The sequence below is a fragment of the Apteryx rowi genome, unplaced genomic scaffold, assembly GCF_003343035.1.
Source record: "Apteryx rowi isolate R43461 unplaced genomic scaffold, aptRow1 scaffold_282, whole genome shotgun sequence".
Lineage (NCBI taxonomy): Eukaryota > Metazoa > Chordata > Aves > Apterygiformes > Apterygidae > Apteryx > Apteryx rowi.
In genome coordinates, this window is record NW_020449219.1 from 211,640 (window position 1) to 235,975 (window position 24,336).

Below are 24,336 nucleotides of genomic sequence, written 5' to 3' on the forward strand. Positions count from 1 at the left end.
GGCGGCGCGCGCCGCCGCCGCCGTTAACGGCCGCCCGGGCGGGAGCCTGATGCGCGGCCCTGAGAGAGGAGCCGTAACCAGGCCGTGGCGGGAGAGGGTGTGACTGTGGCTCGCAGGGAGCCTGGGACAGCCTGATGGCGATCCCAGCCCCTCGCTTGCTCTGCTTCTGAAATTGCTGTTTTTCACCCTGAACTCTTTGGTGGGGTTCTGTTTGCTTTTTGGTCTTTAAATTGGGGTTTCTAAATGTGCCTCTGAGCAGATGTGAGAATCCTTATGAGCCTGTCTAGACTTTTTGGTAGTTAGCATTCCCTGGGTGTTGATCGCTGCCTGCTGGCCGCTGAGGTGTGAATCAGTATTCCGCAGTCATTGGCGATGGCATAAATTATGTCCCTTAAACGTAAAAATAAAATGATTATTTGGGATTTAGCCGCCTGTTTGCATTGGTCTGGCCCCAGCAAATCTCCTAAGTGCATCTGCGTACAGAGCTGGGCCCGCGAGCAATCCCCATCTGTGGCAGCAATCTGCTGCTGTGGCGAGCGCTGGTTTCCTGGGAGGGAAAGCTCCTCGGAGCCCCAACTGGTTGGACTCGAAATGAAGCTCATCCTGCGGTAAATATAAACATCCTGATGAGTTTGCACAGAAGGCAAGATGAAGTGGGGCTTGTCTTTGTTTTGTTTGCCAGTGAGGAGCTCTGCTTTGCGGCAAATTGATGTTTGGCAAACATTGCAAAGACCGTGTCTTGATGTTTCTGCTCGAGGGAGAGCCCTGCTCCTGTCACCGGGCGACCTGTTAGTGCAGGCGGTGCATCTCTTGCCATACACACATTTCAGCTTCAAGGGCTCTTCGGCCATGTTTGTTAGCAAACTTTGTGCCTAACAGAGTTGGAGCATCCATGGGTTTTCCCCATACAGCAAAGCACTCAAGTTAGTTACTCACCTTGCACCCTGCCATGCCCTCACAGCTCGCCTCTCCAGCCCCTTTGGCACAGGGACCCAGTGACACCTCCCACAGTTACTCCCCTCGGAGGACCGCAAGGTCTAGAGCTCACTCCTGTCATTGATTTGCCAGGAACTCAGGTTCAGAAGAAAAAAACAAAACAAAACAGGTAGATCAGACCAATAGTCATGTGTCTGGGTATTTTGTTTCTACCAGTGGCCAGCCTAACTTCTTAAAACACAGTAGGAAAAAACATCCTGTACAGTTTTATATTTATTAACTTTCAGGCTACAGTGTAAAGTTCATCCAATTTCTTAGCCTTTTGATTGAAGTGGGTTAAGGGAACAAAAGAAAACAATGAGATGTGTTTGTTCATGGATTGATTATTTTTTTAGATCTTGACTTCTGTTATGCCATCAAGCCATCCAGAAATTAATGTTGATGCCATCACAGTTGAAGTTGTTCATTTTAAATGAGATTTATTGCAGGAAGTGAATCCAGAAACCTTAGCCATGGAAATTTGTTATTTTCAATACAAACAAGGAATCAATCAAGGGAGGCATTACAGATCAGGCAGTAATAGAAATCTAGACAGTAGAAATTGGTTTTGGTCACCTTTCTGGCTCAGGACTGTGCCCTACACAGCTCTAGCTAAGGCTTTGTGCATATGATTTTCAAAATCAAGCAAGGAGAGACTGGCCTTTACTCTGGCAGGTGTCAGTCAAGGTGCTATTCCATGACCCAAGGCCTAACAATGCCTTCTGTTAAGTTTATCTTACCATTACTGTGCTTAAACTCTCACCATTTTTCATGTTTTTTCCCTTTCACATACTATTTAATCTCTACTGCATGCAGTTTGAATACAGCTTAACCAATACCAGTATCAATCTCTTTAGTCTATCCTCAACTGTCAGATATGTTCTTGGTAGGAGGCAGTAGTTTTCCACATTTATTTTGTTAGTTCAGATTCAGCTAAGATTGCCTATTCCAGTCCCTTGTATCCACTTGGGGCCTCCCCTGTCTTCACACCATCAAAGTCACCCTCATTGCTGGAAATCCCATCCACTGGTTTAGACCACTGGATCAAAAATGCTTGTTGTTAAACAGCTGATGGATACCAACAGGAAGACTACTGAAGCACACTAGGGAGCAGTAGTGACAAGTTTTAAGTCTTAAATTCAGTAAAAGGTAGGGCTGCATTTTCCAAAATTGTGGTATTAAAGGGTTTCACAGTGGGGCTTTACCCCAGGATTTGTGCTGTTTACAGTGTTTAGCATCAGCTCCTAGTTTTGCTGAGAGACCAGCACAGGCCAATGCCTTTGCTTATGTGGAGAGCTTGCAGGATTCTGCTAGTCAGTGACAGACTAGGTCCCTTTTTATAGTGTTTTCAATAATTAGCTTAACCAGAGTATATTCAATGCATGGTGAAAATTAGATTGAAATGTCGTAAAAAACCACCTTATTTTATCATTGTTCAGATTTCAAAAGTGAGTCTTGTTTCAAGGCCAAATTTCAAATGTCAGTACAATATTTTTATTAACCCCCATTACACTGAAAATAGTTAAATATTTTCCAGAGTTATAGTCACAGTAAATCAGATGGAGTAAGAGTGGAGCAGTTCTTCATTAGCAAGTTCTTTGCATAGAAAATGGATCCCTGTACCAGAGCCTCAAGAATGTGTTTTTGCCACTGGGACTGGTAGGTTTACATCTGCTCTGCACTGGTGAAAATGACTATTTCAATCACAGAGCACCAGAGAAGCTGTCCAGCAATGAGACTATTAATTATTTTAAAAAGTCAGGTCTTTAAGTATTAAAAAAATGTTTGCACTTGCCCTTATGGCATATGCAGGAATTGATAATTACTGTAATATTTTTTTCTCCCTCAGGAATATTTCCAAAAAATTGTCTGCCATCTGCCTATATCTTACTGTTTTTTTTTTCCAAACAGGATAGCAGCTCTTGTGAATTTTATACATGTGCAGTTTATGTGTATGTGTCCCTCAGTTCTTCTACCAAAACAGTATAATAAAAGATGCAGATTTGCACTGCTCTTCTTCATAAACCAGTTAAGTCTGGGGGTTTGCTTCTGTTGAATTAATGTAATGTCATTTTTAGTTGTGAATGTAGCATGAAAACATAAAAGTAATGAGCTGAAATAATCCAATGATACTGTTTCTTTTTTATTTATGGCTTTCTTAAGGCTTTAAATACAAATAAAAGTCCATTATCTAATCTCTTTTATATGCTTTTTCCCCCCCTCACTGGAAAACGTAGGGTACTGAGTTATCCCCAGCTTCCTGAGAAATGCTGCTTACCTTCAAATTGTATGGATTTCAATGAGAAATTCCCTTTGATTCCAGTAGGAATCATCAGTGGCTAGCATCTCTGTGGAGCAGGAACATGTTTTTTAATCTTCTTATGGCATATAGAAAGTCATTACTTTTCTGCAATGCTCAGGCTTCGATTGACAAAGCTAACTAAAGCCCAAAGCTTCAACTGACAGCTAAATAGAGCCTAATTAATATTGTTTCTTCCCTACCACTTTTTACTTCAGTCAGCACACAGGATGAGAGAGGAAGTGGACAGAGATGAAGTCAGGCTGTGAGCAAGGGAGTGAATGGCTAGAAAAGCCCACAGTCTTTCAGATTTTCTTTGATTATGATGTCTGTGACTGCATCAAAAACAAACTTGACATTCTGCGTATCTGTGGCACATGTCAAATGAGAATATATCTCCTTGTCTTCCTTCCTTATGTTCAAGTCTAGAAACTGTTTCTTGATGTAATTTCCTGCATCTTCAAATGTATTTAGTCCTATTGAAGATAATAGTAAGAGACAGAGAAGAAACTTTTCAACTTGAATTTTCTCACAGTTACTAAGAAACAAGGTTTTTTTAGGAGGTTAACTTTAGGCCTTAGCTTTGTGTGTAAACTGCCCCCCAAATTTAAATTTCAGTGCCTAAACAGAAGGCCTCATCTCTGAAGTGAAATGCTCACAATTGAGTAAAACAGTGTGAAATAGTTAAATCCCTTAGAGAGAGAGCAGAAAGTGAGAGAAACAGAAGAAAAAATACAAATGGAAGTGGGTCAATAGCAGACAGGGTTGGTAGAAGGAAAAAAACAAAGCAATAAAGAAATAAAGAAGGAAAAAGCAAAAAAATTAGAGGCTTATATGCTCAGTCAAAATTTCTTTGCACAGTTTTCCTGCTTTTCAGTAGTTCTTCCTTAGCAACAGAAGCAACAACAGGTCTGAATACTGATACTGATACAGGTCTGAATACTGATTCACTGTAGGTCCAGAGCAGGATGTGAATGAGATGCTTGTTGTTGAGAGCCCTTGGTGACTCCCATTGTGTCTCTGAAGCCTCAGCTAGTGTAAGTTGGCATAGCTGCACTGAGTTTAGCACATAATGTTTGATTATCCCACTGAAACACTGAGCATTTTTGGATTGCTGTGTTGACGTGTCTTAGAGAAGTGAGTGGGGCAGCTGTTTTTTAGGAAGTGGACACAACCCATCTTCTAATAATACCTTTTTTTGTTTTTTTAAGTGTGTTATTCTGGACATTTCCCATCACAAATACATTAGTTTAATACTAAAATACTGATAGCTTTTCTTTTTTCTCTGGCACTTTATGACACACCTTTATATATTCTCTTTCATGAACTTGAAATAGCTGCTGTTTTCTATCTCCAGTGAATACTGTGACATATAAAAAGAGGCAGACTTCCTTTATGGAATGTGTCTACAGATAGGTACAAAAAGACCTAGATTCAGATATGGTGTATGTGAGTGATTGACCATTGACTGATACTGATAATGCTGTCTGCCTTCATCAAATCTGACTTTAGCCATCTAAATGTTCTAGCCTTTCACCTCCCTGTATAAGCTAGTGCAGAGGAAAAAGCATCTACAAAGAGAATTCATCCCACACAAAGGTAAGCATCAAGAGTAGGTGAGATAAACTGGATTCTGGCAATGTCTGTCCCTTTCCATTCTTTTGAGAGAAAGGCTAGATGCTTGGGCAAGATGCTGTATCAGTGACCTGAGTCAAAGTCTCTACCTTTACTGCATGGCCGACACTAATCATTTGAATGTATTTTCTTCTGAAAACCCCAAACTTACCATTGTACTCAGGAAAGCAGATGTTGAGATGAACTTTCGTTATTTTCTCTTGAAAGAGATCTTTTTTGTTTAGAAACAGCACAATGGAAGTGGCTGCAAAGCACTTGTGGTTGCAGATGCTGTTGAACAGCTGAAGGCTTTCATGCATTCTGTTCTGTTGAGATGCAAAAGGTGAGCATGAGAGTCTGACAAATCTCATCCTCATATGTCATTTTTACTGTAATGTTCTTTTCTAGCAAGAACCAATACAGCATAATAGCCTTTAAATTGTTATCAGGGAACAGGAATAGTTCTGATATGCCATCAGAGAGTACATTAAAAGTTAGTAGCAAAAAGGGTTGTTTATCCCTTCTGACTCACCACTTCTTTATCTTCCACCAGAACCATGTCATAGGCACTGAGTGCAGCACAGAATATGATGCAAGTAACTCCCTCAAAGCAGTGAATCCATTTCTTTCTCTCTGATCGCTGTCCACCCACATCAAACATCCTTTGCAGGAAAAATAATGCATGTACAATGTAAAGCAGTAGCTAATAAGGATGTAGTCATGCAGTCAATGTGCAGAGTGCAACTAGAGACAAATGGTGCTCAAGTATTCAACTTTTCCAAATACTGGTCTACTTCCATCCCAACAGGTCAAGGAAAGCTATATATTATTTACAACATTATAGCAGGCACAAAATGTAAAGTAAAGGCTTAAATAAGTGCATATAGGAGATGCTGTCAGGCAGCACTCCCTGTTGAGGGAGTGGGGCTCTGTGCAAAAGCTCAGTGCAGACTGAGCTAGTGCAGACTAGACCTTGTGAGCAGGGATGTTTCAGGACAGAGTTCATACATGAAATATTGACAAAAGACCCTCAAATCCTTACTCATTTGTTTATTAGTATTGTTTGTAGTGAACTGCCATGTTGATCAATATGACATATGATTGGAAGCCAGTTACTGGTTAACCCACTAGTATGTTTAATGGGCTGGCATAGATAAATGTTTAGTTATCTGTTCAATGTCCTTGTGTAATTGCTTAGATAGTTGTATAATCTGCAGCATGTGTTTGTGTGTGAAAGTCTCTGCCCTATCAATCTCATTTAGTTGCATCAGCTGTTCAAACAATGCATGGGGAGCAGGAATCCATTCACCTGTAGAGAAGAAAATGCAGGGCTGCCCTCCTCTTCATTACTTTGTTTGAGCGTTTGCCAGAAGTTACCACCTCTGGGTAAAGTCATATGGATTTCTATATGGGGTCCAAAACAAACTGAGCATGCCTAGTTTAGACCTTCAATACAACATGAAATTTGAGGCCCAGCAGAGCTGGATCTGTTGTCAAAGCTACTATTGTTCTTCTTCCTTTAAAACTCCCACTTATCTTTATGGCTCTTTTGTGATAGGGAATAGGACTTTCTTTTCACTATTCTTCTGACATAAAATTGGCAAAACCTGAATATTTTTCAAGTGCATTAGGAGAAAAAACAAGTAAGAAGCCAAATTTATGTCCTAGTTGGTCTTACGCATTATGCAGCTGATCCTACCCTTACTTTTTGTATTTCCTGCGTGCATAATGATTTTCTATGATGTGCTGTGTGTTGTTGAACTTAAACTCCAAAGCCTCCTAATCCCGTGTTACCTTATCATTTCCTTAAAAAAATACATTAGATCTTACACTTTGGATGTACATCCTACAGGATCTGAGAATTAAACACAGCTCAATTTTTCTAGCAATGCAAATCCTGAGATTCAATATGAGGAAACCAACTCACTAATAAACAGAGCAAGAGTAATTTTTCACTGAAACACCATTTTTGCAGTATCTTGTTCCTCTGTTTTCTTCAGTGTCAGCAACGCAGCTCATTGAAACAAAGGTTATTGTTTATGCTTATTCTTCCTGTTTAGAAGATATAAAGCCCTTCCCAATGGTATTGATGAACTATTTCTGCAGTTGAGGAGATAATTAGAGAAAATGTTTTTTTTCTAGTACATTCATCTCTTTGTCTGATCATTAGGTGTCTATGAATTTGAGTTATTAGGAAATCAGGATGCTGTTGTTGAGTAGGATCTTGATATCAGTAATGGCATTCTTCCAAGCATATCTGCACTGAGTTCAGTAGGCCTACTGAGAAGTGAGGACAGAATGAATAATGCATCTTAACTCTTGGCTGAGATTAGTGCCCAAAAGTCACCTGGTATTATGTGTCTTCCTTGGTTTGTAGTATGGAACTCTTTAATCAGGTTTCTAGGGAAAAAAAATTCTTCAAAATTTAGTTTCACAAGCATACATAATCACATGAATCTGTATTCACTTCCTGCAAGCTTTTAGCATATGGCCCTGTGAATATTCATGAGGAGTCAGTTAAAATAGGACAAGATGAAGGCCAGAAGCGATGCTTATGGACATTTTTTATTATGCTAAGCTTAGCTTGCTTAGCTCTTCTCGTGTCAGCCCAGAACTTAACATATGTACATGTAAAACTGAAGTCACTCTGTGAAAATTATAAAGTGTAGTTTTGATATTCTACTTTTCTTTTACCAAGATAGGCAAAGTTTGGCTTGGAAGCTCTGTATTTTCCTGACACTGCTCTTGGAGAATCTAGCCACAGATATGGCACTAATTGTATATGCATTTGTCTTAATGTTACATATCGTGAGACCTGAAGATTAAACTAAAGCTTGCCTGGTATCAGTGAGTATTCCTAGCACATCAATGGAAACTACAGCAAGAGAGGACCCATGAATATCAGACCTCCTTTTTAAAATATTGAATATGTTCTCAGCTCTGAAAGCCATAGTCAAGGTTATTAGTGAAGTAAGTTGAAGAGCACAGTAAAGCTAAATCATGTTAAAACAACAAAGCAACCACTAAGAAGTTAACAAATAACAAGTGATGTTGCCTGTGCGACTGTAATTCAACCCCTGGAGCAATTTAGAGTATTGCAATTTGGATTTTTGGATACAAAATGTTTTTCTGCCTCATTCAGTTTGGAAGACAGACAAGTGTTTACTGAATGAGGCTTTTTTTTTTTAATCCATTTTTGGTTTTGTGACCCCAAACCTCATTTAAGTACATCAACCAAAGCTTATTCTGAATATGGAAGTGTTCCTCTCTTTATAGATTCCCTATGGCACTTATCAAAGTAAATGCAGAGTCATCAGGATACTCCAGCTGTTTTGAATTGCTCTGGCAATGCAAAGTAGCAGTGATTTGCTGGTTAAGATGGATTTATACTGGCTGTGCATCCCTGTAGCAGCTCAAAACCCTCAGACTATTTATAGTGATTTTACCTAACATTACTTAAGTGCATAAAGACACAAATGAATTTACTCATATACACCAGTATGATGCATAACAGAGAGGACAAATACAGTGCTTTTTAGTGTTTGTGGTGACATTAGGAACCTTTCTGTTGTCTATAGACACTCAAATAGGTAACTTAATTCTCAGCTGTGCTGCATTTCAGTTGGACCTAGACACTAACTCTAATATTAAGACTGGTAAGATTTAGGTCATAGGGGGTTTGTAGTCTGATAATTTCCTCCTCCAGTCCTATTTAGTGTTTTATGGTTGTAACTGTGAAGGTACTCAGACTTCCAATGTATAAAGATACCCGAAATAGGTTAACTGGAGAAGAAGAGCATGGCATCTGTGATGTTGCAATGTAGCATTTGTGGATAAGTGTTGAGTTTTCAGGAGTGATCAATATATTTATAGGTGATAATCATTTATTTGTTGGTCATCTACTTCTGAATCTCATTTTGAAAGTAATCTCAGTTGTTTCAAAGCGTCCGTTTGGTACGATAGATGGTTTATGGGGTGTTTAGTTACCACATGTGGAAAAAAAAAGCCCACTGAAAATAAATGCAAAAGTTTAATTCTGGTGCCTCATATGTCCACCTATCTCTATGGACAGTTTCATGTCTAGACTACTTCCTCAATATGCACTGCAGCCTTTAAATTAAAGATTAAGTGGAAAGTGGAAGTAAAGCAAAGTGAAGTTATAACACACTGAAACTATCATAGTTCACTCAAATATGGTTTAATGTGGAATTAAATGTTTTTAATTGGATCACTAAACATAACAGAATCTTGAGTATTTGAAAGTGTCAGTTATTTCCAATCAAATTTCTCAGAGACATTATTTTCAATAATTTTTTCTTTTTTATATTTTGCTTTTCATCTTAAACAAGGATGAAGGCATGCATGGTAATACTGAAATTTCTCATGGGACAGAAATTACGATTTTTTTGACAGCTGTAATGAGTTCCAGTGTTAAGAGCAGTTCCTTTCTTTCTCAAGAGAGTGAAAGGTTGAGAGTACATGCAAATTAGTAGTCATCAAATGTTTTACATGCTGTTAAGGACATTTAGGTAGGCAAATTTTGTAAATGTCACAAATAATTATACAAATGGCAGGATACAAATAATGCTTTTTAGACACTTACAAATGTAAAAACATCCCTTTAGAGCCTGATATTCTGAGATCTCTTAATAACAGTCCATTATATGCTTAAAGTTGGAATACTAATGAACTATTAAATAAGAGTGGATTCACGGACATCACGATGGGATTAGCAATATTATAATAGGTCAACCCCATTGAAAAGAAAATATTTAAAAAAGCTAAAACCAGAGAAAACACTGATAAATATGGCTTTCATACCTGAAGTTCAAATCCTTGAAGGAAAATTTAGTTTCTATAATCCCAGTTGTCTTCACTCGGGAGTGCAAAACATCTTGCTCACTGGGCACGTAGTCAGGCATTGCTAACCTATCCAAGTCATTAAGATAGCTAAGGAGAGTAATAAGAAATAGTAATTGGTGAATTTAAAAGGTAAATTGATCATTACATGGTCATTGATCCATTTATACTGAGCCACTTTAAATATTTTATGCGAATTACACATTTAAATCAATACTATTGTTTTTTATATGGCCTAGATCCATACTCAAGATCCATTTTTTTCTTGTATACAGAAGTGGTAATTTAGTCCTATATAATAAACATGCTTCAGACAATTTGAGTTCAGGGAAATCCTTATCTCCCTCAGGGATGCTAAGAAAGCATCTCAGCAGGAAAGGGTTTTTCTCCTGACTTGGAAATTACCACCACAAGGGAAGAACTCCAAACATCTTTTAGAAGCAGATTTGCTAGAAATTATCTCAGCATATCAGACAATGCCACCAGTCTGTTATAAAAATATCTTTTTACTAAATGAAAAGAGAGGGCATGATAATTTAGAGGAATTCACAGGCAGGGGCTGTTTTACTTAGACCTACAACTTTACAAGAGAAAGGTACATTATTTTTAACATTATTATTTAATATTTATTATATATTTAAAAAACATTTATTTTGCAATCATAACCAGAAGCTTCAACCAAGCTGAGGACACACTAGGTTAACATTTTTACACCCCCTAGGAAAGCAGTCGATTATCTTGTTTTTCATCCAGTGGGACAGAGCCATACGGAGATAAAATGCCGTGCGTAACCTCAGAATTGAAATCCCTGTGAAATGAGAAACTGAACCAGATCTTTGAATCCTGTTCTTGGCCACCACCAACTCTTCTCCTGTCTCTTCTAGAGGCAAGAAATTTTCTTGAAATGACTGAACAATACCTGTGAATCTTACTGGCTGAACTAGGAATCAGTGGAAAATGGTTATGATTTGGCAAAAAGAAAAGATGGAGTAGCTTACAAATATACTGACTCTTAACAACTGATATTCAAATAGTGGGGGAAAAAAGTAAAGAAAGAAACCGTGTACAATAGTTGAGCCATTTTCAAGCCCTTTCAATGCCTCAGTTGGCACCTTTCCATTTGTAATATGTCCTTTGCTTGCTTCTGACAAAAAAAAAACAACCAACCAACCAACCAAAAAAAAAAAAAACCCACTGTAATCTCTCTAATGTTTTCTAGGCTTTATTTTTTTTTTTCTTTTCTTCCCTTACACCCAGTCTACACAGCAGGAAGTTTTGCTGTACAGTTTAGCTAGAGAACTATTAAAACAAACCTCACAGCTCATCATCCTTGTCTGCAAAATTTAGTATATCTACAAGTAAAAATAAATAAATAAATAAAAAGAAAGTACCAGAATCTTTCTGCATTAGATTAGTAAGCAATGTTTAGAAATGGGATTTTCGTATTTTAAATTGAATAGTCTGAGTCCACTAAACAAGGACTGCTGAAGTTGATCTCAGTAATTCAATGTTTATCCATCATTTCAGTCCAGTAAACAATCTATTTTTTTTAAAACAGCAATGTAACTCTGGTTTTCTGAGCAGAGCCTGAGGCAGACTCATCTCAGCTTAATTCTGTGGGAGGCAGAAACCAAATAAATTTTGCAACTTATAAAGCATGGAAGCACTAAAGTAAACACTTGTACATAAAATTCATTATAAACATCTGCTAGCTTCAAGTCACAAATACCTGAATTCAGTCAACACGTCCGATCGTAATTGCCTAAGAATTAGTCCACGTTAATTATCTAGTTAATGGAGCAAGAAATGCATCTTCAGATTCTTCCCACAGCTTTAGACAACTACAGTGGCATGCTCTGCAGGCCTGCTCACCGCTGACACAAGAGGGAACACAAACTAGTAGATTAATTTAAATGCCTGATCTTTCCTTTGCTAAAGTTAGGTGACATAAGGCACCCTGAAAGGCAGGGCTGAGCAATCAAGAAGCACCATATACTGGTTTTGCCCCTTTTTTCATTTGCCCCATTGCTTCACCTTAAAACTAGATCAATTGCTAATGAATATAAGGCAGAAATTCCAGCAAAATTTGACCTACAGGATATTTAACATTATTAAGAAGATCTAATTTTTTTGATAAAAACATGCATAGAAAATACAGTGATCAAAATTATTAGCAAGACTTAATAATGAAAAGACTCACAGAAGAATCTATTAACCTCAAAAGGTCAGAAATTACACAGTATACAATACTCTGCGTAGGAGCATGTGGAGCTATGATGATTCACAAGAGCTGAGAAGCAAGCTTTTGGTTTTAAAAGAACAATTCAAATATAATATTAGGTGGTTGATTGACTCTAACGGACTTTGAATGGATCACTAGAAGCCCAATAACAATGGCAAAAATGAAGTTAATTTTAATAATTCAGAGTCAAGGGCTTAGGTTTTCAAAGATCATTTAGATACCTAAAGATGAAGGTAGCTGATTAGTGGGATTTTAAGAAGTAAAGCATATCACTCTGTTGCTCTTAATGGAACTGCTGTAATAAATGATTGTTGGCTCCTCTAGAGTGTGTACTAGCTCCCTTAAATCTACCTCAAGTTTAAAATGACACAGCCCGTGACACTGATAGGAAATTATTTTAGACTACTCTATCTTCTTTTTAGACAACAAAACTTAATCTCCTGGGTATACTGCACATACTAAAATTTTAGCTAATAAACAGGTAATCATTTTAGTTTTTTACATTGGTTTCTTTTTATTTCTTTTTTTCCTATTTTTCCTTCTAATTATAATTACTGACTTGTTATGGGCTTTAGTCCTGGAAACTGCAGTGTGGCCTAACAGACAGTATATGAAAGGAAACAGGGTTGCTCTGCACTTCTGTTAGTTATTTCCCTAGGAATACAATGCTGCCATAAAATACTGCCAAATAAAGCACAAATCAAAGCAGACAACATTTTCTAGTTACTTCTGTTTAGTATCTTGCAGAAAGGTCTTCATTCCTATTTTGAAGATATAAAGAGATGGGGAATTTTATATATTTTTTCATGGTATATTCCCTTTAATAACTAAAATGAGTAACTTATTACTACAGTCAGTTTGCCTGGCTCCTGCCCAGATTCTTATCATGCCTTTCTCTTCTAAATGCAAGTGGCATCTAACGCTTTGTGCAATTTCCCTGTGCAGGTACCCTCTGCCGGTAGGAGACACTGTAGGAGCAGCAAAAACTCATATCGCAGCTACTAGAAGAAAGAGATAAAACGGACCTCAGCTGGAACTACCCTTTTCCCCAGTACCAGAGCCTGACTTTTGCACTCCAGGAAAGTGAAGACCCAGATGACACCTCTCCTCTAGGTCTTGTATGACCATATGGAAGAAACTGCAGAACAGAACCACCCAGAGGCTCTAGCCTGTAAGAACAGCTGGAGAAGCAACCAAAACAGGGACTGTCTGACTACATTTAAACTGGGAGAGGTATCTCAGTTGAATCCTGACTCTTCACAGAGTCAGAGCTGAGCAGCCCTAGTCCCTGATTTATGTGCCTGTCACATCCTAGTCACAGAAAGGAAAACGAGGTGATGTGTTAGGACAGCAGCTACAGCACTGCTGACCAAGACCCATTGGGACACTGAGATGGTAACTGCCCAGGTTACACTGCAGCATGTAGCCAGATTAGCTTAGAGGAAATTTTTCATAGCTTTGATCAGACTTATTAGAAGCTTGAAATCTACCAGTTAGACTTGAATTCAAAGTACTACTCTAGGTAAAACCTAAGCTGTTTCAACTCACTTTTTTGAATCAGAACTGGCTAGAGGTAGAAGACATTTTTTACAGTTTAAGCTTACTCACAGAATGAAATTTTTGTTTTTGCTGTTAAATTCAGTTAAATGTTTCTTATATATTATAAACCCATCAGCAATAGGCCTAGTTCCTTTTCTGGTTAACATTGAATAATTTTCATACACTATTCTATATTTGAGAAAGCGTTCTAGATATAACACTTTCTGCATTGTCCATCATGATAATACTGAGGTGCTCTACACCTGCAATTTGTGTCACTTACTAAGCTGCTGAGTCGTTGAGCTGATATTCTGCTGCCCTTTCAAAGCAGGCCTGGATCCCTTGGTCATTCCACAGTTGCTTAATGAGTTCAGCTAATTCGGAAGACATGTCACCATCCTCTAGAGTTATTGCCATGGCACAGAGTTGTCTTTCATCTTCCTAAAGATAAATTTCAGTACATATTATGGAAACATACTGTGCCTCTCCACCTCCTTGAAGATGAGCTTGTTTTACGATGAATTGCAGAGGCAGAGAAATTTCTCATTTTCACAATTTTTTTCCATTTAGCTGTACTCACCTGTGCATGTAAACATCCTTTTACAAGCTCACTTCCCTTTAGTGAGTACCAAAGCTAGACTTACATGATACAAAGTTTTCCTTTTTTTTGTGTGTGTTCCTAAAAGGTCTCAGTTTCATTTTACCACAGGTGTTCACAAAAGGACTAACCTGCAAGAAAGGCTTTTAGTGTAAAAGAGAAGAGCTATGTATCATAAAATAAATTAAAAATGATACCTAAATATATTTTAAATATATTAAAGCAGAAATATATTCCTAATTTTTTTGAATATATTTGGAAAAAAAAAATGGATATAGTTGGAATTTTTTTTCTAGCTCTAGAGCACAATGAGAAATGTGGCAAAGTGAATATAGCTAGTGAGTGCATTTCCTATCTGATTTCCTCTTTGGGGAAGAAGAAACCTGTAAGTGAAAAAAATTCCAAATATTTTAAATGAATTATTCTCTAATTTCTTCCTTTTGCAGTCAACCCCAAAAGACTTCAGGCAATTCATTACATTAAAAATATTTATTTTCAGTAGTTAATGGCTTAGAAATGTATTTTGAATAAAGAGTATGATTAAAAATAGGGTCATTTGGTACACTGTAACAGCAGTGGATAATTATAGAAAATAATTACTTCCTAGTCCTAGCCATAAGTAGACAACTGAAGGGACTTTTAATCAATAGTGTCAGTAGTAGAAATGTATTCTGACAGACACTATTTTGACAGAAGTATGCTTTATTCAAAAATAGAAAACATCTTCTCAATGATTTGTAAAAAATTTATATTAGGAATGTTTTATTTATATTAGGAATGTTATTTTTCTTTATGTTTCATTAGAAACTGCATTTCTGGAAATTTTGTAAAAGTCAGAGACTGAACAAAAATAAAGCACTACAAGTTTTCAAAAAATTGGGGAAATTTTTAAAAGTTAGAATGGAGAAAAAAGGAAAAAAAACTAGGAAAATAATTCAGTTGAAAGCAAAAGGAGGAGGGCAATACATTAAACAAAATGTTCCCTTTTACATTAAACAAAAACAGCTCCATTCTATACATCCTTGCTCTAGTTCAGTGCCCTGACCAACAGAACTGACTTATGCTTTCTTGTGTATGCTCGTGCTTGCTCTCCACAAATACTCTCCGCAGTGCACAGTTGTTCAGCTTCAAGATAAGAGTTGGAATGTGCTGTTGTTCAAGATATCACATATCATCTGATGATTATAATCCTATGATGTTGGATTTGAAAGCGGAGTAGCCTACAAACCTTGAGCTCAGAATGTCCTTGTTAATGACTTAATTGATTATTACGCAAAAGCTGATAATTGTGGATTTTGTTGCTTATGTAAAAAGGAAAGATATTAGATTTAGTTTAACATAACCCTGGTATATATAATGGCATTTAGAGAGAAATTACAATGGATCTTTAGGAAGAAAAAAAAATTCCCCTCTTTCCAGAACAGCTCTCGTTCCAAGTCACATGCTGAGGGACTTTAAGGCTTGCTAAGAAGTACTACAGGCAGCCCTGGAATGTGGAAGAACCCATTGCTTCCTATGCCCAAGAAAGGCCCAGTCAATGCCTAAATTACTTTAGGCAGCTAAATCTGGACCAGAACTGAGCAAGAACAATGTCCAGCAGAAGTCAAGGCTCATATCAAAACCACACAAACTCATAAATGCCTCATGGTTTTACAGAAAATGTAAATTAACTTCATTTTCAGAAGAAGGAGCAATGTTTAGTTGCCAGTTGAGTGTGTGTGATTGAAATTTCCACTTTCTTTAAAACTCAGATCTACGCTGTTCTTATGTGGTTCTGGGGCAAAAGAAGTCAGGCACTGCAAATATTTTATACAGGTGTAGTCAGCTGTATTCCTAGAGGCCTATTGTCAATGTCAATGAGAGTAAGAATAGGCTTGTGCTATAAATTATAAACTTAAAATAGCTGATTTTTTTTTGCATTTGGTTATGTATAATGTCTAAAGATAACCTGAACTGTTTAATACACATTTTTCCAGTTCTCAAAGCTGTGAAATCCCTAGAAAATCAGTTCTCTGAATACAACATGGATTTCTGCAAAGAATTTTGTAGCCTGCTTGCAGTGATCATTGCAAATTCAGTTTTGTAAAACTAAATTCATACAAGGAAGAAAAAAAGTTAATATCTATTTTACATAGTGGTAGACCACACATGGGTATTTGTCAAACTGTCAACACTTTCTTTTTTTCATGGGCTTCCTTTCATATTTTAAATTTCATGTTGAAATTGTAGTCTTCAAATCATATTACTGCTTACAATGTGGGTTAGAGCAGTCACCTTTTAGAAGTGGTTGATACTTGGTTGATGTTTATGTCTGAAAAGCTGCTCCATGGTCAACTCCTGAAACAATGACCACTCTATACAAAAACCTGACGCATGGAATTGCTGGAAGTTCTCAGCTTGGACACCTGGGAAAAAAGTTTTACAGTTTTGATCATCTCTGTAACTATTTGTTCCAAGTGAAAAGAAAGTGCTGGGAAAAAGATGATTAAGTAAGGACTGCCCAACCCTACAGACTCTGATCAAGCACTTATCTCATATTGGACTAAAGAAGTGTGGATTCAGAACTTTCCATTGCTTCCAGAGTCACTTATGTATGCCCTTGACATGGTTTAAGACAAGATGATTTGGAACAGCCAGCATGGATTTACCAAAGGCAAATCATGCCTGGCTAACCTGGTTGCCTTCTACAATGAGATGACTGGCTTTGTGAACAAGGAGAGAGATGTTGCATATCTTGGCTTCAGCAAGGCCTTTGACACGTTCTTCTGCAATATCTGTATAGCCAGTCTGGTGAGATATGCACTGAATAAGTGGATAATAAGGTTGGTGAAAAATTGATTTGATCTTTGGGCTCAAAGAGTTGTGGTGATCACCAGTACAGAGTCCAACTGGCAGACAGTTACCAGTGGCATCCCTCAGGAAGTGATACTAGGGCCAGTACTGTTTAATGTCTGTTTAATGACTTGGATGGAGGGATAGAATACACTTTCAGCAAGTTTGTAGAAGACATAAAATTGGAGGGAGTGGTTACACTGGAGGGCAGGGCTGCTATTCAGAGAGACCTAAGCAGGCTGCAAACATGAGCTGGCAGGAACCTTGTGAAATTCAGCAAAGGTGGTCAAAATTTGGAGCAGGGGCCCAGATAGGCTGTGATGTGAAATCTCCATACTTGTCCAGATCAACTGAACAAGACCCTGAGCAATCTGGTCTAATTGGTTCAGCTCAAAGCAGGTTAGACCAGAGGACCTCAAAATTTCCCTTCCAACCTGAATTTTTCTATGGTTTTATGATATCTGTGGCTAAAGAAATAAGTTTGATAAGTTGGTATACCCTAAGTTTGTATTTGCTAATGATATCCCAAGGGAAAAATAATGAGTGAACAGATATAAACTTCTCAGAAAATTTGATAGGGCTGAGAAAGTAGGCTGAAGTACCTGAGCATAGATAGAACATATCTCAAGTACAGAGGGCAAATGCAAAGTCTGGACCTAGTAGTGAATATTGGAGACTCTGAGCTAGGACCTGTGGCTTGGTTCTGCTAGGTTCAGCTGTCTTAGGCCATGTCTAGCAGATGGGTCCCTAGGCTTTTAGGTCCAAATACCATATATCATTGTAATGAAATGTAAACTGCTGGAACTGACAGCTCATTTCATATAAGTGGATGCAATTCACCTAAAAGCAAACCTCTACGGAACAGGCAGAATTTGCCAAAACTAGAACCAGTTGATATTCTGGGAGGCCTTTGAAAAATTTTCAGGAAGATCTGTATTACAAGCAATAGACTGATCAGCGCACTGAACAGAAAGATATGTGTTTTCCCTTTACTTCTGTCCCTGCCATTCCAGCTGATCACCCTGACAGTCCTGCATGACGGCCAGAGGGTAGCAGGTCTTCTTACTAGGAAGGAGCAGGCACTGTCAGTTTACTTGCCAAAAGAAGCCAAAAGTTTTCTGTTCTGATGTGGACCATTCATATCTAATACAACTGTGTGATAGCTGACGTTTGCTCAGGGAAACAAAAGATAGAATTAAAGAGCTTCCTCAAACTTCTAGTCTCCCTGATTGAACTTCTGATTAAAACTGTTCCCTGACCACTGCATGGATCATCATATTTGAAGCCTCTTAGTAAAAGCTGCAAAGTGCTAGAATCAGTGTTACTAACCACTTTAAAGAGGCTGGAGATAAAGGAAAGTGTGGCTTTTTTGCTGTGCACTAGTGCATAGAATTGCTAATGACATAAGGAAGGATAAACTATCCTTCTCTGCAGTGTCAGTGATGGTGCCACTTCCATACAGTAGGGAAGGTCTCTGCCCCAGGAGCAATGCAAAACTTAACTGTTCCCAACATGTCTAAATGACCCTTCCTTTCATGGCTCAGCCCCAATATTTATTCATAAAATGGAAATATCCATTACATTTCCCAATAGCAATAAATAAATGGCCAAGAATCCATGAAAAGGCTTTTTTCTTTTGTATGGCTTTGCAGGTTGAACATTTCTTTTGTAACAGAAATGGCAATTTATGCATTAAATGCTTTAAATTATTGCAGAAATGCAAGTTTATACAAAGGTTACATCTCACACATCAGTCTCGAAAAAATGAAAATAAAGAAGGATATCTTGTCACAGGTATAACTCAAATAGTACTTAGTTTCCACTATAATCAAGTAAACACTGAACTCTCTTACTCTGTTCTACTAGTCCCTAGTATTATATTACAAAAAAAAAAAAAAAAAAAAAAAAAAAAAGCCTATTTCAAGAGAAAAGACATCATACTTACAATTCTAGCTGGGTTTTCGTAACTGATCCCTAACACGGTCATTGCTTTCACAATAGACAGAATAGAGTGCAACGCATTACTGTAAATCACAGGTCTGAACTCCATGCGTTCCTGGTATGTGAAACCATCTTTATGGATGATCCTGTTGTGAAAACAGAAAAAAAGAAGGTTTATGGTATGCATTAAAGGAGAAAGAAAGTCAAGAAAAATTGGATCAGATGCTTTTGAGGTCTGTGTAAAAACCACAAATTGAATCTGTCTGGCCCTTGGAAAAGTGTTCATCAAAGGTAAGAGTAGATCTGCCTATTCTGCTGTCACAGTTAATGAACAACAGTTTCTGTAGCCTTATGCAGTTAGACTCATGAGGCTAGATTTTAACTCTCCAGTCTGAGTGAATAGGTACTGTTTTACCTGTAGGCCAATAGAAGATAACCTATGGTATGTATCTAGAACAAGTCTGGGACTTTCCACATTCCTGTAGATGGGATGGCAGTGCAAGATGTCTAGTTGCACTTAGGCACCTACTCCTTTTGTTACTGGGAATTTATTATGTTAGTCCTGGATTCTCACTTTATTTATTTAGTCACTCTCATTTTTAACCTGAATCTTATCTAGACTAGAAAAATTACTGCAATGATATTTATACATGAGGTACTTCCTCAAGAAATTATTTCATTTTTCATGTTTTTTTGTAAGTCAGCTTCACTGTGTAAAAAAAAATTCCAGTTACTGAAAGGTGTCCAGAGAGTTTGTCCCATATTCCAAATCATGGATGAAAGAACTAAATAGTTAAATTCAATTAATCTAATTCTGAGAGATAGATTATAATTTCATAGTCTTCTCTGGCTGGAGAATGACATATGGTTGAAATGCTCCAAGATCAGTATACAGATTTTACCATGACTCAGAGAGATGTCTTTTTTCATTTGTTGTGAAAAGGAAGAAAGATTAATCTGTTTTGGCATAGTTTACTTTCAATGAGCAGTGTACAAACTGCTTTGGCTGGGAAATACCTACCAGAACCAGGGCTCTATTCTTCCTCACCTCAGTTATTCAATGGTGAAGGCCATGTAATTAAGCAAATAATTCCTGGTTTTTGTTTTTTCTCTCTTGCCAGAGATAGTCTGAACAGAGTAATACAAGCAGAAAGGGGAGATGTGAAAGGATCTGACTGTTTAGCCCAGAACGAGTACAGGTGTCTGTCATGGGGAGACTTTCCCTACAAGGGGAAAAGTCAACCCTGTCAGAAAACAGTTCGCATGCACCCCCCAAAAATCTCCAAGAAAGTCACAATAGAATATGCATGAATCTTAACACCTCTGCGACCCACATATGTCTGAAAAGTCAAAAGATACATTCTCCTATCTCAAGGAATAGCATCTGTAGCACTGTAGGAAAAAAAAGAGAAAGTTCTCTAAGTGTTTCCACAACCACTTTTAGAACAGGCAAATGTATAAATTCCATTTTGAAACTCAGTTTTTTGAATGCTGTTTTCAGCATGAATTCAAATGAATCTGTGAGACTCAAATGAATCCTTTTGAACTTGAGAGAAAGATTCAGAGGAGTTGTCTCTGTTTTGCAGTGTGGTATACTACTGGACTTTTTTTTTTTTTTTTTTTGCCATCATCTGAAACATCCGCATATCCCTGTGTCAACGGTGGTTTGAATGAAATAAAAAGACTTGCTGAGTGGAGAGGCTTATTCTCTTGGGAGAAACTAATGTATCTACATAATAATGCACTGGCTACTTTTAGGTTATCACTTGGGGTTAGTCTGTGGCCTGTGTATCTAGTGCCATGTAGCCCAGAGCTTCCCACTGATGCAGGTGGTCTCCTTTAATGGGTCAGATTGCCTTTCACAGAAATCAATTTCAGCTGTCATCAAGAAATGTTGAACCTTACACTGGTACTTAAGTTTAAGTGTATATACTGATACTTAAGTGTATTCTCCTCACTCTTACCCTTCCTACCTGTAAAAGCAGGTGTTTTTCTATAAACAGTGGAGAGAAATGCACAGAAACTCAACACCTCAGAACATGCAAACCTGAGCTTGGCTTAAGTATTTTGTGTGCAGTGATGCAAGTAACAGGATCTATGTGGAAGATGGTTGTGTTTCGGGTGTGGTTGCAAAAATCTGGGATGAGAGTGAAGGAAAGGCCTCAACACTTACGACCCCCAAATGACTATTCTGTATGGTTTTTTTTATACTTTCCCTTTGAAGAACAAAGAGAGGAAGAAAATAAAAATCCTGAAATAAAACTAGATTTTGTAATTACAGAATGAAAACTTGTTTTTGCTTGAGGCTTTTCTTTTTTTTTTTTATGTCCTCTGGCAGAATGCATGTTAACCAGCCTGTTAAATCAGTAGTGAATTTTGCTGATCTTTTTAAAGATACAACATTCTTAAGAAAAGATTTTGAAACAGTGATGCCATTTTGATATGGCCAGATGCCACCCTGATATGGCTTTTTATCAACTGGGAATTTAGTTACCTGATTGTCCTTGCAAAAATAAAAACCCACTAAAAATACATGCAGGTTGGTGAAGGAACGAGATGTTAGGTTACCAGTCATAATATCTAAATTTTGTTGTATTGGAGGAAAAAAATTAGTCTTCTGTTTTTTTTTCTGTTTTTCATGCAAATGGGGCTTTTCACCAGATAGGTGAAGTTGATTCAGTCTCAACAGGCATCACGAGTTAAAAAATATTTCAGTGTTTCATGCTTTTCATTTGTTGAGCTATTATAATTCTGATTTCTATAAAGTAGATTTGTACTGCTAATTTATGGCATAGCACAGAAATACTCAACTTGGCTTTAAACAAGTTAACTCAATTTGGAAATGATCCACCCAGAAGCAGAGCTCTCTATAGAAGCTTATTTTTTACTTTTCAGTTTTCCTTCACAACCAACCTAGCTTTCCTAAAGCGCTGCAACATATCTATATTTCAAGCATCATAAGATATTGTGTAAAGCTTAGTGGAAGGATTTAACTTTGATTAAAATCTTGAGTCTGGAAAGAATGATGTTTATGAATTAGAAAAATATATGAATAGTAGTAAAATAAACCTGATTAACTGATTTTGGTGGAAAATTGTATTTTTAGCAGAATCACCTTTTTGTAAACAGTTTGGAGCCTTCTCCAGAAAATGTTATACTTTGCCTAAAAAAAAAAAACAAAAAAACCCCCCTAAAATAGTATTCTTTACTGAAAAGTTCCCCTTTTTAGAAAAAAAGGCCAAAAAGTGATAATTTCCATCAACAATTTTCTTGGAAAATAATTCGTATTTACAGTTAGATTGACAGGTCGTATATGCACAGAGCTTTAATGGTAACTCAGCTTTGCAGTTTTCTTCTCCTTCCTCCATGCTGTTAAGGGTTATCAGCCTTCTTAAAATCCCCAGTTTAGAGGAACATCTTTAATCTATTCCTACTTGGTGAGGTGTTCAATATAATTTGAATGAGACTAAATATATATTTCATTGGTTTGCTGAATAGGGAGTCTCTCTTGATTTACGCTCACAACAGAAATAAAATCATCCACCATTTAACCAGAAGAAAAAAGTTGGCAAAGTATTTGATAGAATCTACTTTGCCATTACTGAATCTGTCTTATTAGAAAATGAGCTGCTTAAATGGTAGAAAATTGCTCTTATGACATAATATTTTTTACTTCACTCTTTAAAATTTGTTGGTGAAGATATGAAATAACCAGGAGAATTTAAATTAGGAATCATATGACCTATTTAGTAAAATACCCTGCTTAATTTAATGTTTGCGTGGGATTAGATTGGTGCTTACAAAGTGGTGTCATGTTTAAACAGTTACAGTGACTGTGACTCTGCAGTTTTGTTATTTCTTTCTGCATTTGTCCAGGTCTGTTTCCCAGACCTGGACACTGTCTATGAAAATAAGACTAGATAAAACAGTGGTATTTTAGCTGCTTACATAGTAAAGGATGATTTTTTGTTGCCTGTCTAAGTATGATCTCTGGAATTCAGGTGGATTACCTATTTAAACCAGATATGCAATCAATATTTTGGCTACCCTTAAAAGAATAACATGAATTAATTTATTTTTAGCCTGTTTTACTATACATGAAAAAGACTTTGATGTTAAATTGTAAATATGGGGGGTGGGGGTGGAGGAATGAGTTTGGCATCTATTTGAAGCCAAGGGAAATACAGGTACTGACTTCAATCTGTGTGCACCTAGTCCATGCTGAGCAAACATCTACCACAAGTATTCTTGCACTAGATTTATGGTACAGTCACAACATCTTCCTAACCAGCTGCTCAGTTGGAATTTGAACAGGGATTCCTGCATTTGAGATGGTCCAGCCTGCTTTTACCCAGCTTGATTGTTGTATGAATGCTTTTTGGGGCGATTCTTTCCTTTGTAAATAAGTTCTCATGACTGCCCCTACACCAGCTAGATGGTGGGTAGCAGGTGCTCACTGTATAGGCCTGCGGCTAAATACACTGTCATCTGGTCTGTGGGAAGTGTAAGAATAATCTTACTGGCCACAGGCAGGAGCTCGAATAGTACTGTGAAGACCAAGATGATCTACAGAGCCCAGTTTGAAAAAAAAAAAAAAAAAAGGCTTGGCACTATTGTTATAGAATGTGAATATTCAATATTTTATCTTGAAATAAAGTGAGATCAAATGAAACCAGTAGGGACCACATTAACATTGAACAAAGGGAGATAATTCACATAATGTGTAATTAAACTGTGGAACTGCTTGCCATGTAATACTGTGGTTGTTATTAGTTTATATGGGTTCAAAAAGAGATTCAGCAGAAATGTAGGAGCAAATTATCTGAAGGCTATTAAGCCCAATGATACTGTGTCTGGTTCAGGATGATGGTGAGTCACAGATCACCAGATACCAGCAGAGTACATGGGTGGAGAGTTACTGTGTGCTTGCTTGTCTATTCTCATAATCTTCCAGAAACATCCTCTATTAGCTACTGCTGGAGACTGAATGCTAGGCGAGGGGGATCTGAAATGGCTGCTTGTCTTTTGCACTTACCTTCTCACTACAATACTGTAACTTCTACTGAAGTCAGTAAAAGTGGAATTGGACCAGTGCATGATTTGATCAGACAGATTTGACTACCAGACCAGCTGTGTGTCTTCAGTCACTTTGTATTTCTCTTTATATGGTTGAATGAAAACTTGATTTTAATGTTTCTTTGCATTTTATTCAAATAAATATAAATATTGTACATTAGCTACATAACTTATATTACAAATATCCAAATCCAACAACTGATATGAATATTCATATACTTACTTCATTTGCTTTACAATAGTGCTCTTTCCTGACTCTCCAGCACCTGCAAAAGGGGAATGTTAAGGAAATGTAATACATGAATAACTAGGAAGTATTAAAAATAACTCTGTGGCATATATATAAGTGTGCATTTATGA

The 24,336-nt window shown here is 37.3% G+C and overlaps 1 protein-coding gene across 2 annotated transcripts in view; it reads right to left on the bottom strand.

The window, feature by feature from the left end:
• Positions 1–3,559: 3,559 nt before the first annotated feature.
• The window catches only part of GNAT3 (G protein subunit alpha transducin 3), a 28,668-nt gene continuing 7,891 nt past the window's right edge, over positions 3,560–24,336 (bottom strand). The window contains exons 2-8 of one of the 2 annotated variants that reach the window (XM_026068897.1): positions 24,200–24,242; positions 18,905–19,046; positions 13,813–13,970; positions 9,710–9,838; positions 5,421–5,550; positions 5,061–5,214; positions 3,560–3,750 (exon numbers count right to left, since the gene is read on the bottom strand). In XM_026068897.1, coding sequence (XP_025924682.1) covers positions 3,560–3,750; positions 5,061–5,214; positions 5,421–5,550; positions 9,710–9,838; positions 13,813–13,970; positions 18,905–19,046; positions 24,200–24,242 — 947 coding nt within the window. Of the gene's footprint in view, positions 3,751–5,060; positions 5,215–5,420; positions 5,551–9,709; positions 9,839–13,812; positions 13,971–18,904; positions 19,047–24,199; positions 24,251–24,336 lie in introns of both variants that reach the window. The other variant, XM_026068898.1, reaches the window with a different exon arrangement.